Source organism: Xenopus tropicalis, chromosome 9 (assembly GCF_000004195.4).
Source record: "Xenopus tropicalis strain Nigerian chromosome 9, UCB_Xtro_10.0, whole genome shotgun sequence".
Taxonomy (NCBI): domain Eukaryota; kingdom Metazoa; phylum Chordata; class Amphibia; order Anura; family Pipidae; genus Xenopus; species Xenopus tropicalis.
In genome coordinates this window covers 31,371,738-31,386,921 of record NC_030685.2, presented here as the reverse complement: position 1 = coordinate 31,386,921, position 15,184 = coordinate 31,371,738, and the positions used below count along the sequence as shown (strand labels likewise).

Here is a 15,184-nt window from a genome sequence, read left to right as displayed (position 1 = left end):
AAGCCTGTTTGCATATATGCCCATCATATGATTTAATGCAACAAATGCTAATTATGTGTGATTGTGATTTGCAAGTTTGCATGAATGGTGTATGAATGCAGAAAATTAGGCAAAGAATAAGAAACTCTTTGTTGTGTCTCGTGGACACATTAGAAGAGAAGCATGCGTGTAAGCAGTGCTATGACCTTAGTTGCAGAGGAGATGGGGATAGGGCATCTGGTAAAGGTAGGTGGGGCGGAGCGCAGTGCATATGGATAATGGTCAGATGTTAGGGGGTAGGGGATTTGTTAAACACAGGTAGGAGTAGATCACAGGACACGTGTGAGTGCATGTGGATATGTGAGTGTTCATGCAATGCCAGATGGAAAGGACAAATGGCGTACGACTGAGTGTGTATGCTGGAATGAGAGAGTGTTTATGTTTGTTTTGAAAGTTCTGTGAATGTTAGAACAAACATTTAGATGAGTTGCTCTTCCTTGAGCCTCAGGGGCAAGAACAAGGGCCTTACACTGGCTGACTTAAACCAGTGCCTGACCAGGTAGGAAACTACAGATACAAGCCATATTTGTCTCAGATTCTAACTGGTCATAACTTAGATAGTAAGAATATGAGGTAACTATTCCTGTATCTGTAGTGCAGCAAATAGCATAATGATTGACTTCAAGTTGGTTTTAAATTCCTGAGAGCCTGTTGAAGGCAATAAAGTTTAAAAAGATTTAATGTCTACTTGTGCCATGCTCAACATGCAATTTGCTGCAAGAAGCTGTGAATGGTGTGTGAATGTTCAGTAACAAGAGTTGAAGCCTTGACATGGCGTTACTGCTCACATGTACAAGCTACATGTGCTAATTCAACCAATGTGTATGAGCTGTATGGTAGGGTTAGGGTTAATGATCCCAGGAAATTCATATGGAATATGCATGCCAATAAATATCTGTACCTGTTTGCAGTACAAACATTGACACAATATCAATAGACGTGCATACGTGTCCCCTGTAACAAACTCCGTAAACACCCGTGTTCATAACTGAATGAAATTGCTTAGAATAAACACATATATAAACATCATCAAAAATAAATTCTGCACATATAGCGGCTGATTTACTAAAAATCGGAGAGATTTTTTTTTATTAAAAATATTTATGCATACATTTCGGCACTATGGCACTTACAGCTGGGTTTGTATTAGGCCATATAGCTTTGTTTAGCTTCAGGCTACACATTCAAGGTTGCAGCCATATTTGAGTAGGCACACTTTTGTGGTACACATAACCACTTGTGGGCAAATTTCCCCTATTGTCTCAGATGTAAATTCATTTCATTTTACCACATATTGACATGTTACACATCTTATACATTCCTGCAATTCTGTTACTTTTGCTATTAGTTTTATTGTAGCTGTTCAACTATCCACTAGAGGGAACTATCTTACTACCCAATGTACTACTGATTTAAAGGTTTTTCCTGTACGTTCCTATCTAAGTAAAGGACATGCATACATCTTTGTAATTCATTCATAGCATAACATTCTCCTTTTGTACTATGAATATATAATCTGTGAACCTTTTTAAAAGGACTAGGTTCTTTTGAAAGGACTAGTTTAACTGGGAGTGAACATAATCCCCATAGCCATCCCACAAATTTGCTTATAAAGTGTTACTATAATCAAAAACATATATATATATATTGTTTTTTTTTATAAAGGTATACTTGAATCATTATCTACATAAAAAATGTATAGCCTTTAAAACTACAGAATACTGGGACCCATATAGCATTCTCTGCAATTTATATTGGAAATAGGAATCCAAACCCTATACAACTCTAGAGATCTTTATTCTGGTAGAGAGACACATTTGCACTGAGAGGCCCAAAGAGCATAGGAACTTGAGCCCCTAAGGTAAGGGTGGCAAACTACCTCCCCCTATAAAAATAAGTAGCAGATATATACCAGGTGACATAGGAAGGAAGCTGGCCATAAATGCTTTAATTTGGTAACAGAGTTTGGCCAATTTCAACCATAATACCTGATCACTAGGAATGTTTGGGCAGTCAAAGGACCAATAGAATTACTAATCCTAAAATCCTGATGGAATAACATTGTCCTTAATTGGAACTTTCCAATAACATTTGCAACACATAAAACAGGTACTTTTTGTGTTTGCATTAGCCAGTGTCAGCCATGACAGTCTGTATGCACTGTTTTCATTGTGGGGTTACTACAAGCCCAAAATTCACATACTCCTATTCATAGTGTGCATTCACATTTATGCACACTATGGCCAATAAAATATGAGAGATGGAAAAGGAATATTATGTTTAGCCAGTGTATAATCAAATGAAACTAATGAATTTTATGCACTTCTGTACAGATTCATTCCTCTCTCACATACAGCCCAATGCAATGCAGCTTCACCAACAGGTTGTCCAACAGAATATAACCATATCCAGATACCCCCTATCCTCCTTTGAAGTGTGCAAGCTATCTGGCACAACACAGTTTGTGCTCTAGTGACAGGTTGTAAGGTTCCTGAGTATAACCTAGGCTCATCAGCTGTTTACCCTATCTAGCGATGTATTCTCCTCTGGGTACTTCCCATTAAGATCCTACGTTTCCCTTGCTAGCTGTCCTAGTTTCTTTTTATGTATGAGGTTAGTTATTACAGACCAAACTTGTCACTAGCTAGTCATAGTATAGCCAACCTGGACCAACCATGCCACAACAGGGGGAGTTCTTTGCTTTTAGGCTCCATTTACCAATCCTCAGCCCCTTACAGGGTGCAGACTGTATGCCAGATCAATCATCCCTTTTATGCATTCCAACCAGTGCAAATAGGGGTTGTGCTGTTTATTTAGCAGTGGGCATGATTTCTGGCCTCTTTATTTTATGTAGCTTATTGGTTACACACAGGGAAACATGGTTCTTTGATGTATTTGGAGCATTTTAGGCAATAGCTACCTTCCTTCCATTGTACCAAAGCAAGCACTAATTTGGATCCCAGTGGTAAAGTCCATTTAAATCAGTGCGCCATCATTTACCAAAACAACCCGATGAGTGTAATTCATTCGTATGGTGCCATGTTGTTGAATTAAAAAAAAAACTGGCACAAGCACAAAGAGAATAGCAGTGTTCAAAAACACTGTGTAACAAAGGCATCACATGGATGGCACAGTCCTGTCCAGTGGCAGAACTACCGGGGGTGCACACCCCCTCGGTGCCCACTGGGTGCTCGCACTGGTGCAATTCGGCAAAAAATGTGTCTGGTGGGGGTCCAAATGCATGCAAGTGCTCGCACTGGTGCAATTCGGCAAAAAATGTGTCTGGTGGGGGTCCAAATGCATGCCCTGCACCCGGGCCTGGGGATGACTAGTTACATTACTGGTCCTGTCTTATTAATCTTTTGGCAAAAAACTGTAAAAACTAAATCTAAGCTGCAAAATTGCCATCTAGGAGAAGGAAATAAAGGTAATGTTATTGAGTTAGGTATCCCCTACATAACATGTACATCCATCATATGAAGGAGACAGAAAGCACAGTTGCCCCTGATCCTCACCACTCACACAATCCCCCCTTACTGTGTTATTGGGCTGTTGCCTGTCTAGAGACATAATACCCTGTAAAAGCTCAAGGTTCTATTGTGTGAACGCTGCAGCATGTATGTTTAAATAACCATTTACGGCCATTCTGAGTACAACTGTACAAGATACGTTGTGCGAAACCTCTGAAAATATTCAAGGGATCATACATACTTTGGTCCTCACATTCACTTTGGTCATCTACTAAGTTTGCTAAGGTGGAAGTGGAAGAACATGGCTTGCGTGGACACCTGTGGCATAAAGCGGAATCTCAAGCCAGACCTGATTGCCCATCAACAAAGTTTCAACATCTGGTGGAAAAGTAAAAAAAATAGTATAGAAATAGTATATGCAGCCAAGGAACAACCTCCTAATAACCATTATCACAAACAAAATTCTTGTGCCATAAGTGCTGATATGAAGTATATTTGTATCACAGACTCCATAAAAGCCATTAAACCCACCAAGTCTGTTTATTGCGCATGGTTGGGGAAGAGGAATTTATTGGAATCAGCAGAAATAAAATAGTAGAAAGCAATAATGCTATATTGTTAGGAAGGCCTTTAACAGTATTGCAAACAGCGGAAGATGCGCTGATGTGGAAAAGCACGACTGACATCTGTCTCAATCCCAAATTATAATCAACTGACCAAACAATGTGATCATGGATGTCAATGTCAAACAGCTAGCTGTGTTTGTATGTGTTTGTCCCAGGGGCAAGAGTTCTGGTGCAGGCTTTTATAGATCTGAACTGAATAGGTTGTCCAGATCAATGCTGAAAGTTATTACTTATCCCATTAGGTTATCCCTTTGCTGGCATCTAGAGATGTTTGACCTAGCATTAGATTAGTTCTGCTAAATCTGATTTTCCCCTAAAGTAAAGGGCTCTGCAGTTGACAAGACTTCACCTACCACCTTATAATTTTGATTAACAGCAACATGCACGCTGCAATGTAAAGAACTCATTTTGTTATTTTTGACCACTGAAACCCACAAATGTCTTTAGAGGGCAAGAGTAGATGCACACCGCGGCACAGGCACTGCATGTCATCATGGCTACTGTGTATCAACTGTGATGCAACTGGGTGCCGTGTTGGAGACATTCCCTTGGCCTCTTATATTAATGATAAAAATAATCTTTTTATCAATATTTTTCAAGTGTTTATTTTCATGCAGACCCATAATATATTATATAAGTCTCCCATCATTCTTTCTGTATTTATGACCCCATGAATAGCCCTGTGAGAAATAAAAAGAAATGAAGGACAGTGGGGCTGCCAGCCTTTTGATCCTTAAGCTAATCTTCCATGGAATCCTGCCAGTCAAGTAGTCTTACTAGGTAATAAAATATAAGCACATCACGGCTGTGTTACTGGAGCGCATCAGAGCATTACAATATAGAACAACAACAGAGCATCTGTGTTTCTATTTGCGTAACCACGAAAATGTTTGTTGACAGGAAAGGGTTTTCATACGAATTACATAAAAGGGCCAGTAACACTAAAAAGCATATTTTATGAGTAAAATGTATTCCTTTACATTTTGAAAGTATTTAACATTTTATTTTTTCTTCCAGAAAGGGTATTATTTCGGGTTTAAGTAAAACGTGGCCCTATCTTTGAGCAGAGAGTACTGGGAGAGATCTGTAGCACAGAATTACATTTGAAATGGCTAAGGTTATTTTAGTGTTAACACAGGCACAGTGTAATAAAAGATGCACATTTTTCTACTTGTCTAGCAACCAATCATATGGTGGAATTTACTGGTTAGTTGCTTGTCTGCTATGGGTTACTAGACCTGGGCAGCTTTAGGCCCTTAAATACATTACATGTAAGTCTTGTCTTGTGGTAGAAATAAGTTTTAGAAACAGTTTAAGGAAACAAAATCATAAAAAGTATCAGAATTTTTCATCAAACAACCACAATGCAATGATATGTGTATTTGGAGAATTTTTGTATCATAGTTTTTTTATATACGTTTTGATATAGGGGCATAAGCACAGAGACAGCAGGCCCAGCAACTAAACCTTGTCTTCGAGTCTTGTTTTATGACAAGGCATGTTGGGTTAGAAAAAATACCAACAAGAGTATAAAAGAACTAGTGGGAGGTCCTGACTGAAGTTCAGTGCAATCCATGTGTGAATTACACTGGATTTAAAGAATGGCGGCCTTAACATTTTTTGCTTTGGAGCTAGTAACTTCTAGTTATTGTAGCATATGGACATGGTGGTATTTTACACTGTATGTGTCTCTCTCTCTCTGTCTGCCAGTTAAGAACAGTTATGGGTCTAGACCGCAGGGGGCTCAAACTCAATTTACCTGGGGGCCGCAGGAGGCAAAGTCAGGATGAGGCTGGGCTGCATAAGGGATTTCACAAAAAATTGGCTTTCAAGGGATAATGCAAGGCACAGCGGGCGGGAGCTGCTGATTGCAGAAATGACGTTATGCCATCATAATAGTTATTATGGGAAGACGTTCTTTGTGCACAATTAGCTCCTTAGCAGCTAATTGTGCACACAGAAAGTCTTCCCATAATAACTATTATGATGGCATAACGTAATTTCCGCAATCAGCAGCTCCCGCCCGCCGTGCCTTGCATTATCCCTTGAATCGCAATAAAAATCGCCATCCATTCATTGCTTTTGAGAAGGCGTTGGTGCGGGCCACAAAATATTGTACCGAGGGCCGCAAATGGCCCGCGGGCCGCGAGTTTGAGACCCATGGTCTAGAGTTAAAGGAATACTGTCATGGGAACACATGTTTTTTTCAAAACGCATCAGTTAATAGAGATTCTCCTGCAGAATCCTGCATTGAAATATGTTTTTAAGAAGTGCAAACAGATTTTTAATGTGACTTGTGCTCTGATAACCTTCACACTTTACTGCTTCGCTGCAAGTTGGAGTGATATCCACCCCCCCCCCCAGCAGCCAATCAGCAGAACAATAGGAAGGTAGCAAGATAGCAGCTCCCAATAGATATCAGAATAGCTCTCAGTAGAATAAAAAATCCAAGTGTGACTCCTCCAGTTACATGGAAATAGGAGAAACAATAGATTACCTGAATGCAGTTCTAATGTGTAGCATAAAAAAAAATACATTTGTTCATTCAAGAATACCATTTTAAATGGTAGAGTGAATTATTTGCTATGTAAACAGTGTAATTTAGAAATAACAAGTACACCATAAAAATCATGACAGAATCCCTTTAAGGAGGCAACGTGCCCCTGAGCTGAATTTACACACTTTTCAAAAGAATGATATGGTTCTTAAATAGTAGTATTAATGGCAGTCACATTACAGCAGTCCAATAGGTAACTGTTCATGCTACCAGTCCCAATCACTGGTGTCCCTACAGTCTGGTTGGTGTTGCACAGGGAACCTGCAATGCTACTTCTCCTCTTTAGAGTACACAATTGTTCTTCTAGCTGTTCTTTCTGTCTTTAGCTTATCTTATCTATACTACAAGCCCTTTGACTGACTTCCACTAACTTTCCAGCCTATCTTAGGCTCCATGCTTCTCCTTTATTGAGGCCTCCTGGCTCTCCAGCACAGCATATCTCCTTTGAAAAATGTAAGAACTATAAACTCCATACCTTTCATATATTAGGGATCACGCATAACATCTCTGGCCCCCTGGAAAGCAATTAACACTTATAATTATATTACAGATGGAAAAAATATGCCTACTGGTAGTTTTATGCTAATACACAGGCTCCTTCTCTTTCTCTGTTTTACTAAACAAACATGTTGATTATATCGCACAGATAATGTGCCAAATTTGACCTTTTCCTTGCTTTTCTAATATTTTTACAGAATTCAGTAGTCATGCCCATTTAGCAATTCTTTTTAGCTGGAAATCTTTAAGTACAAAATATGACTAAAAGCCCATAAATCATTCCCTTGTAATTCAGTTCAGTGTCATTATGTAGAAGTCGGACTGTCAAATACTGGCACAACCTGGGGACGAGATTTTCTATTCGATTCGCTGTTCTCATTTACTTGTACTGTATTAGGTATTTGGAAATATATAATAAGTCTTATGGATGGGATATGTTTACCCAGAGTTTAAATATATGTATTGATTGCATTCAAATCATTTACATTTAATAGAACACTGCTTGCTGTCTTTGCCACCTTGTGTATAAATAAAATTTGTTGAAAATGTTAAAGAAGAACTGGGAACAGAACATTCCTTTGAGAATGGCCAGTTTGTGAAATGTGTGTGGTTCTTTGCTCAACAATATTCCTAGGCCACACAGCATATATATGGTATACGTATATAAGGAATATGGAGCACAGTGCCACTCCACCTCCACTGCCTCTTCGGTTTATGAAAAATTGACAAATTTCACTCCATATTAGAAATAGACACAACATAGTTCAACACATATTTAGATAATGCCTTATACATTAACCAGGCCAAGAAAAGCCTTTGAAAAAAACATATTTTTTTAAACAATATATATGTTTTTATAAAATGAAAATAAAGTTGTTTTATGGTCCAATTGGTTAAAAGCACTGGAATACTAGTAATAACATTGTAACCAAAACCTTTGTGTTAATACAGTGGCTTCTATGGCTTGTAACAATTGGAATTTGCAGTGTACACCATTACAGTTTGACACAAACACAGCACTTCATAGGAAACTGCAGTTTTGGCCAATGGCTGTTCCATATGCAAGTACTGCATATTTTTTTTTTCATTTCTCTGGCTGTGATATCTGAACCCAAACACATTGCTACGTAGGAAATGAAAGCCTTACTATACAAAGTCTAGTCAATAGTCCATTACTGTTATGCATGTAACACAGAGTTGTTTTTTTTATGGAGTTACTCTCACTGTATGTATATAGTGCTGCTGGATTCAGGAGAGCATGGGGGACAGAAAAAGGACAAACAAAGTTTAGCACACTGCTATTTGTAAGTATACGGGAAAGTGACACGGTTTGCTTATGTTCCCATACAACAGATTACAATAATAAACTGCATGCAGAGGAGCAAAATATCATAGCAGCACTGTATTGTGGTTTCAAAAGAAACAGACAGATAGGATTCTGATTGGCTAGGATATATGAATGTTTAATTGGGAATTGGGAATGGCTATAGTGAAAATGGAGACAAATTAGTGCAGTGTATAGAGTATAACAGGCTAAAAAATAAGGAACATTAAAGACAAACTGACTCAGAAAAGTAGGGGATAAGTTGGAGACTAAATAAAAGGAAAAAATAGGAAAAGCAGAAAGGGGATGAGAAGGAAAATAAGCCAAGGGAAAGTAGACAGAAGTAACCTGTTTCTGATAGTCTGGCGATAGATTGATGTGTATCTGTGTGTGCTTTTGTGTGTATGATTCACTTGCAAAGTGTACCAAACTGGCCCAAATGCACCACTAACAATACACAGCCAGAATAGCTGGAGATACCGTCCCTCAGCCTCAGAGTTGCTGATCATGACAAATTCACCTTTGTTCTCAGCGTTGCACTTGACAGCCAATAATCCCTATCCCATGTGGAATGTCTGTTTCGCACAGTGAAATCACCTGCTATTTAATGTCTAAAAAGACTTCCAGCTCCCAGTGATCACCCCATTTAGGCAGGCTTAACTCAATTATGTTGCTACTAATCTCTTAGATGTGGCTTTCTGGTGCTGCCAGTGGTATATCAGTGACTATGAGCTGGGAATCTGCTTCATGTCGGGTTAGTGACAGAGGTGATGGCTTTAAAGGTAAGTGTGTAACATGCTGCAAAGTTTGCACCAGTATAGAATGGTTTGAATTTCAGCTTTGCTTTTGTGGGGCTTGCTGTGTTTGCTTCTGGAAAACCCATGACCGCAAATCTAAACACATTTTTCCAAACTGGTGACATTGATGCCACCTCACCCCTTTAAAGAGGTAGTATATAGAAAATCATTCACTCTACCATTTAAAATGTTATTCCAACAAATGTATTTTTTTTAGTTGTAATATTGGTGTGTAGGCAGCCATCTTAGTGCATTGTGCCAGAGTCTGAGCTTTCAAAGGAGCCAGCACTACACATTAGAACTGCTTTCAGGTAACCTTTTGTTTCTCCTACTCCCATGTAACTGGAGGAGTCCCAAGCCGGACTTGGATTTCTTACTAGTGCTACTCTGATATCTACTGGGAGCTGCTATCTTGCTAGCTTCCCATTGTTCTGCTGATCGGCTGCTAGGGGGGAGCGTTGATATCACTCCAACTTGCAGCGCAGCAGTAAAGTGTGACTGAACTTTATTAGAGCACAGGTCACATGGCTGTGGCACCCTGGGAAATGAAGAATATGGCTAGCCCCATGTGAAATTTAAAAATTAAATAAATAAAAATCTGTTTGTGTTTTCGAAAACATATCCTAATGCAGGATTCTGATGGAGAAGCTCTATTAATATGGTTTAGAATGGACACTTTTGAGTTGGTCATAATTTTTTATTGTTTTTGAATTACTTCCTTTCCTCCTATAACTCTTTCCAGCTTTCAAAAGGGGGTCACTGACCCCACAGCCAAATAATCATTCTCTTTGAGGCTACAATTTAATTGTTATTGTTACTTTTTGCTACTTAACCTTCTATTCAGACCCACTCCTATTCATATTCCAGTTTCTCATACGAACCACTGTCTGGTTGCTAAGGTAATTTGGACCCAAGCAATCATATAACTGCTAAAATTCCAAACTGGAGAGCTGCTGAATATAAAGCTAAATAATTCAAAAACCACAAATAATTAAAATAAAGACCAATGGCAAATTGTTTCAGAATAGCACTCTCTAAGGCATACTGAACGTTAATACCTTTCAAATTCACCCTCCTTGTTACTATGTGATTTCTCATGTCAGATAAAAGAGTGTTGAGCGCTCTGAGTATGTTTGTTAATACCTTTCTATGGGTTGGTACCAGTTGCCATTGTAGATCTTTGGCAGAAATACAGTAAAACCTCAGGTAGCAGTACTACTGTACAGGTAAAATGTATGAGAGTGTAAGGCCTATGGCACACAGCAATTTTATGTGTTTTGCCCACTGTATTTTATCGTCCCCACCACGAAATTCAAAAAAAATGGGTAAAGAAACTGCTGGACTGAGAAGAGATCTGAAACACTTCAGCGCCTGTGAGTCAGTTGATGCTCCGAAGGCGTCCAGCAGTTCACAGGTGCTCACCGCCTTGACTATGACAGATTACTTGCTCTCCCCTGTCTATTGCCAGGTCATTTATATTCAATCCCATCCCCTTAGCAACCATATCATTTGCTGCTGGCGCTTTAAGCTTATCATTATGCTTAGCAGCCATCACGTTGGAGAAGAACAAATAGCTTTAATACAAGGGACATTGTACTGCATGGTGCGTAACACTTGGGTTGATAATCAAACACTGAATTATTCTGTGGAATACTTATGCCCAAAGGAGATGTTATTAAAGGCTAATTACACCAGCTACTTTGTGTGGTTTGCTAGAACTGTGTTATATAAAGTACAGGTGCTGATTTAAAACAGCTAACTCTGAGATTTTGGTATTTTACCAGAAAAAGAGCAATAGAGCAGCGTTGCTGGTGAGGGTGAATGAGCCCCATTGTACTTCAATCACTTCCTTAGCAGAGATATCAACTAAACCCATGCCATTACGGTGATAATGACCTTGATCATTTACTAATCCCTTGGGCACATGTTGAGCCTCTTAGACCCTATCTGCTTCGTGCTTTTTGTCTTTTTTTTTTTTTTCACTTTGCACCCCATTAGTAAATAAGCCCTGAGGTCTCAAAAATCATGATCACCCTAGTGGCATAGGCTTAGTTGGAATCTTATTCTGTACACTTATCCATACACATGTCTATGTCAAGCCAGGAGATCATTAAGGTTCTATCTTTACTGTCTAAAAATAGGATTTAAATAGAGCAATTGGCCTATTCTGACCCATAGGCAGTATTAGCTACTAATCTCCTGTCCAGGAAATGAAAATGCCTTAGATTACTTAAAATGCCCAATTACACTAAAGAGCATTTCTCTGCACTTTCACAGCTTGAGCTCAGTTCATATCTCAATATGTAGGTGCTATTTACTGTATTTTCTTTATGTCCTTTATTTGTTATAGGAAGAGTGCTATGGTGTAGAGTTAAACATAGAGACAATTAGTGACCATTCTCTGGAAAATTCACATAGCATCTGGAGCTGCTGGCGTGGTGGGATCAGCCAACCAGGGGCCCCATATCTTATCAAATTTATCCAGGCAAACCCAACTTAAGTTTATACATGGGGAGAACATCAGCGAGCAACCAATTCAAGTGTGAGAGAGGGGTGTTGGGCAGCCTCTAATTAAGCACTATTGCCTTGCTCAAATAAAAGAGCAGAGGGATATGTTGGTACCTTCCCAGGGCTATGTTTTCTACCAACCCTAGTAGGCAAGCTTCAGGCATAAATACACTGCACCATGAAATCCACCACGTCTCCCCAGAGCCCAGCAATGTTAGGGTATGCCCAGAAGACATGGAAAAGGTCCCTGTGGCTGCTTCACATTTAAAGCATTGGTTGTTGGTACAGAAGCCCATGGAGTGGAGGCGTGAGGGGGTAAGGTATGTCCTGTGTATTATGATATTGGATACGTGTGTGGTTGCTACTAATTACCTATGTATGACCTATGTATGAGTGTATGTGCTATCCTTTAATAAAAAGGATAATACTAATGTGCTGAGAAAAACCAGTATATATATATAATGCTGAGAAAAACCATAAGGCCACCCTAGTGATGAGCAAAACTGTTCCATTTTGCTTCACCATAAAATTTGTGAAACAGCAAGAAAATTCATAAAACGGCGAAAAATCCGCGAAATGCATTTGTCGCACAATTTTTTTTGTCACCCGTGTCTTTTTTGGTCATCAATGTCTTTTTTTTGTCACCTGCACTTTTTGACGCAACCATGCCCCTTTTTGATGCGCAACAGATTTTTCTGCGGCGAATTTTCACTGAAGTTTTGCAAAACAATTCGCCAATGGCGAAATGCAGAAATTCGCTGCAAATCCATGCCTGCTGAAAACATTCGCTCATCACTAGCCCACCCTGGTTGCTGGGGTGACTAGCAACTAATTAAGAACTTGCCCAGTTGAAAGGTAGTAAAGCAGAGGCACACCTGTGGTCTCCATAGAAACAGTACTCAACCAAGCAGTTCATAGCTGCACGCATGGTGAAAAGTAATGATTCTAGCTCTTTAAACTTTGGGTTAGAAATTGGATAGAACAGTTCCTTGTAAACAAAAATGTAAATTCCCCTAATATAATGGAAAAGTAGAATAACATTTGCTGTTTGTCAGTCATTATGACTAATTTTATTTTTCATAACTTTATGGCAGTGCTGCTAGGGGAAGTCATGAAGGACTGGAGGGGAAGAGGGAGAGGTGTTTAAATAATAAAATCATAGCTGCAATTCTAAGGAAAGGTACAGAACATAAATATTATTTTGTATATGATGATTTTTGAGAAGAGAACTAACTACGGCAAATGTTGGTTATTTTATTATATTCCTTTCTATATATTAATACTTTGGTGGGAACGGTCAGGCCTGAAACTTTCTGAAGGCTAATGCTTTTTCTATTTCCAGGTATTTTTTTTTTTAATTCCAGACCTTAAAAGCAAACAAAAACTTTTTTTTTTAGCTCCTTTTTTTTCAAAAAGCAACACATTAAAGGGATAAGGAAGACATTAGAAACAGTGCCAAGGGGTTAGGATACTGATGGTGACTCTGATACTGGTGAAGTGATTACTCAATATCTTCAAAACCAAAGGTCTTATATTACTAATTTATATATATATATTAACTATATACTTGTTTTTATTTTCTGCCTTCTGTAGTTTGAAGCATTGTGCCCACAAGGACTCTGCCCAGGATGGAGTGTAATGGTTAAAGGAGAGTCAAATTCGAGTGCATATGAGTAAGGCAAATGCTATTAATGGAAAGATCATTTACTGTATATACTCGAGTATAAGCCTAGTTTTTCAGCACCCAAAATGTGCTGAAAAAGTCACCTTCGGCTTATACTCGAGTCGGGTGCCATGGATCCCTCTAGACTAGCACCCTCTGTCCTTTGTGTGCAAATTAGGCAACCTGCAACCAGACCCTCCAGTGCCCTGGCCTAGGCTCTCACTAGCAATACTTATTTCCCCTTACATCTCCTGCGGGACCGGGTCTGCTGCCAGTTTGCCAATGTGCAATGAGCGTGGGGTAGTACTCATATTGTTTTTGTTGACCCTCTTCTCCACTTACAGAGCTAGTTTACTGTTTTTCTTTGTAATAAATATTGAAAAACATATACCCTACTGATGCCTCAATTAATGTAATTTTATTGGTATTTATTTTGATTATTAAAACTTAGCAGTAGCTGCTGCATTTCCCACCCTAGGCTTATACTTGAGTCAATAAGTTTTCTTAGGTAAAATTAGGTACCTCGGCTTATATTTGGATAGGCTTATACTCAAGTATATATGGTACTTTTATTCCCCTTCAGCAGTGGGATTAGGGTAGTTGTTACTAAAATTCTCCATTTAACATTTGTTATCTTTTGATCCAGCAGCTTTGAAATCAACTTCCTTACTGATTCAGGTGATCAGATCGCTTTCCATTTTAACCCACGTAACTCTGAAAGCAGCATTATCTGTAATTCCTTTTTGTCCAGCAGCTGGGGACAGGAGGAACGTACTGATACCTTTCCCTTTGTGGCCAATGAACCATTCCAGGTATGTCCCAGAAAGCAAGTTTTAAAGGTATCTTGTAGTTTGGGATACCCAAGTAGGCCTTTTGAAATGTTTGTGGATCCCAGTACAGAGCACTGTGTGTTACCTAAAAAATATTATGAAACTAACATTGCATAAATGCGTGGTGTTATCAGTAACATTACAGCATTTGTCATTTAAATGTATTATTATATTATCAGATGAACTTTCCCTGTCTTTGGAATAAAAATGATTTCAATAGAAACCTGACATTATCTTGTGCAAAATTCTTTAATTTATTTCAGATTGAGATCTATTCAGACCGTGAACATTTCAATGTGTTTGTGGACGACAGCAAGATCATACAATACAGGCACCGCATGAAGCAATTCAGTGGCATTACTAAAGTGCAGATCTTGAATGACATCAATATTTCTTCAGTAGAGGTCACAAGACGTGAGCTGTATGAGTGATAGATGTTATTCCAATGCACATAATACATAAACTAAATTTTCTCCTTAATTCCTTTATAATGAATTAGTACAACCAGGGACATGATTAGGTGACATTTTTTATCATTGCATGATACATTATATGTAAAGTAAAATGTGAAATGAATAAAAATGATCATGCATTCTTCATTGCAGTCTTATTGTGTTATGTGTGGACCATTCAAAAATCCAATATATGGGGGTATTAAGTAGTATGGGCAAAGTTCACCTTGTTCTTAACATTCATGGAGTTAAACCTGGCCTGTAACCAAAGCAATGGAGTAGGCTCTTGTTCTGTTAAATAATGAAAGCAACAATCGTTGGTTTGGGTCATTAGGCCTGGGAAAATGTGTGACACAATAACTCCCCCTGCAGCCTTTCAGTATTTTCCAGTGCTATGACTTGTACCTGAAAGTTATGTTC

General features: G+C 38.8%; 1 protein-coding gene across 1 annotated transcript; it reads left to right on the top strand.

Annotated features, from left to right (window-relative positions):
* The first annotated feature begins 13,416 nt into the window (after nucleotides 1–13,416).
* grifin (galectin-related inter-fiber protein) lies at nucleotides 13,417–14,831 on the top strand. Its single transcript, XM_031893753.1, has 3 exons — nucleotides 13,417–13,492; nucleotides 14,132–14,294; nucleotides 14,576–14,831. The coding sequence occupies exons 1-3, from the start codon at nucleotides 13,458–13,460 to the stop codon at nucleotides 14,741–14,743; spliced, it is 366 nt and encodes a 121-aa protein (XP_031749613.1). The 5' UTR covers nucleotides 13,417–13,457; the 3' UTR covers nucleotides 14,744–14,831.
* The last annotated feature ends 353 nt before the right edge of the window (nucleotides 14,832–15,184 follow it).

Coding starts and splice junctions, on each gene's coding strand:
- grifin (XM_031893753.1), top strand. CDS start 13,458: ATGGTTAAAGGAGAGTCAAATTCGAGTGCATATGA. Junction 13,493..14,131: donor TCAAATTCGAGTGCATATGA/GTAAGGCAAATG, acceptor TTGATCCAGCAG/CTTTGAAATCAACTTCCTTA. Junction 14,295..14,575: donor TGGCCAATGAACCATTCCAG/GTATGTCCCAGA, acceptor AATTTATTTCAG/ATTGAGATCTATTCAGACCG.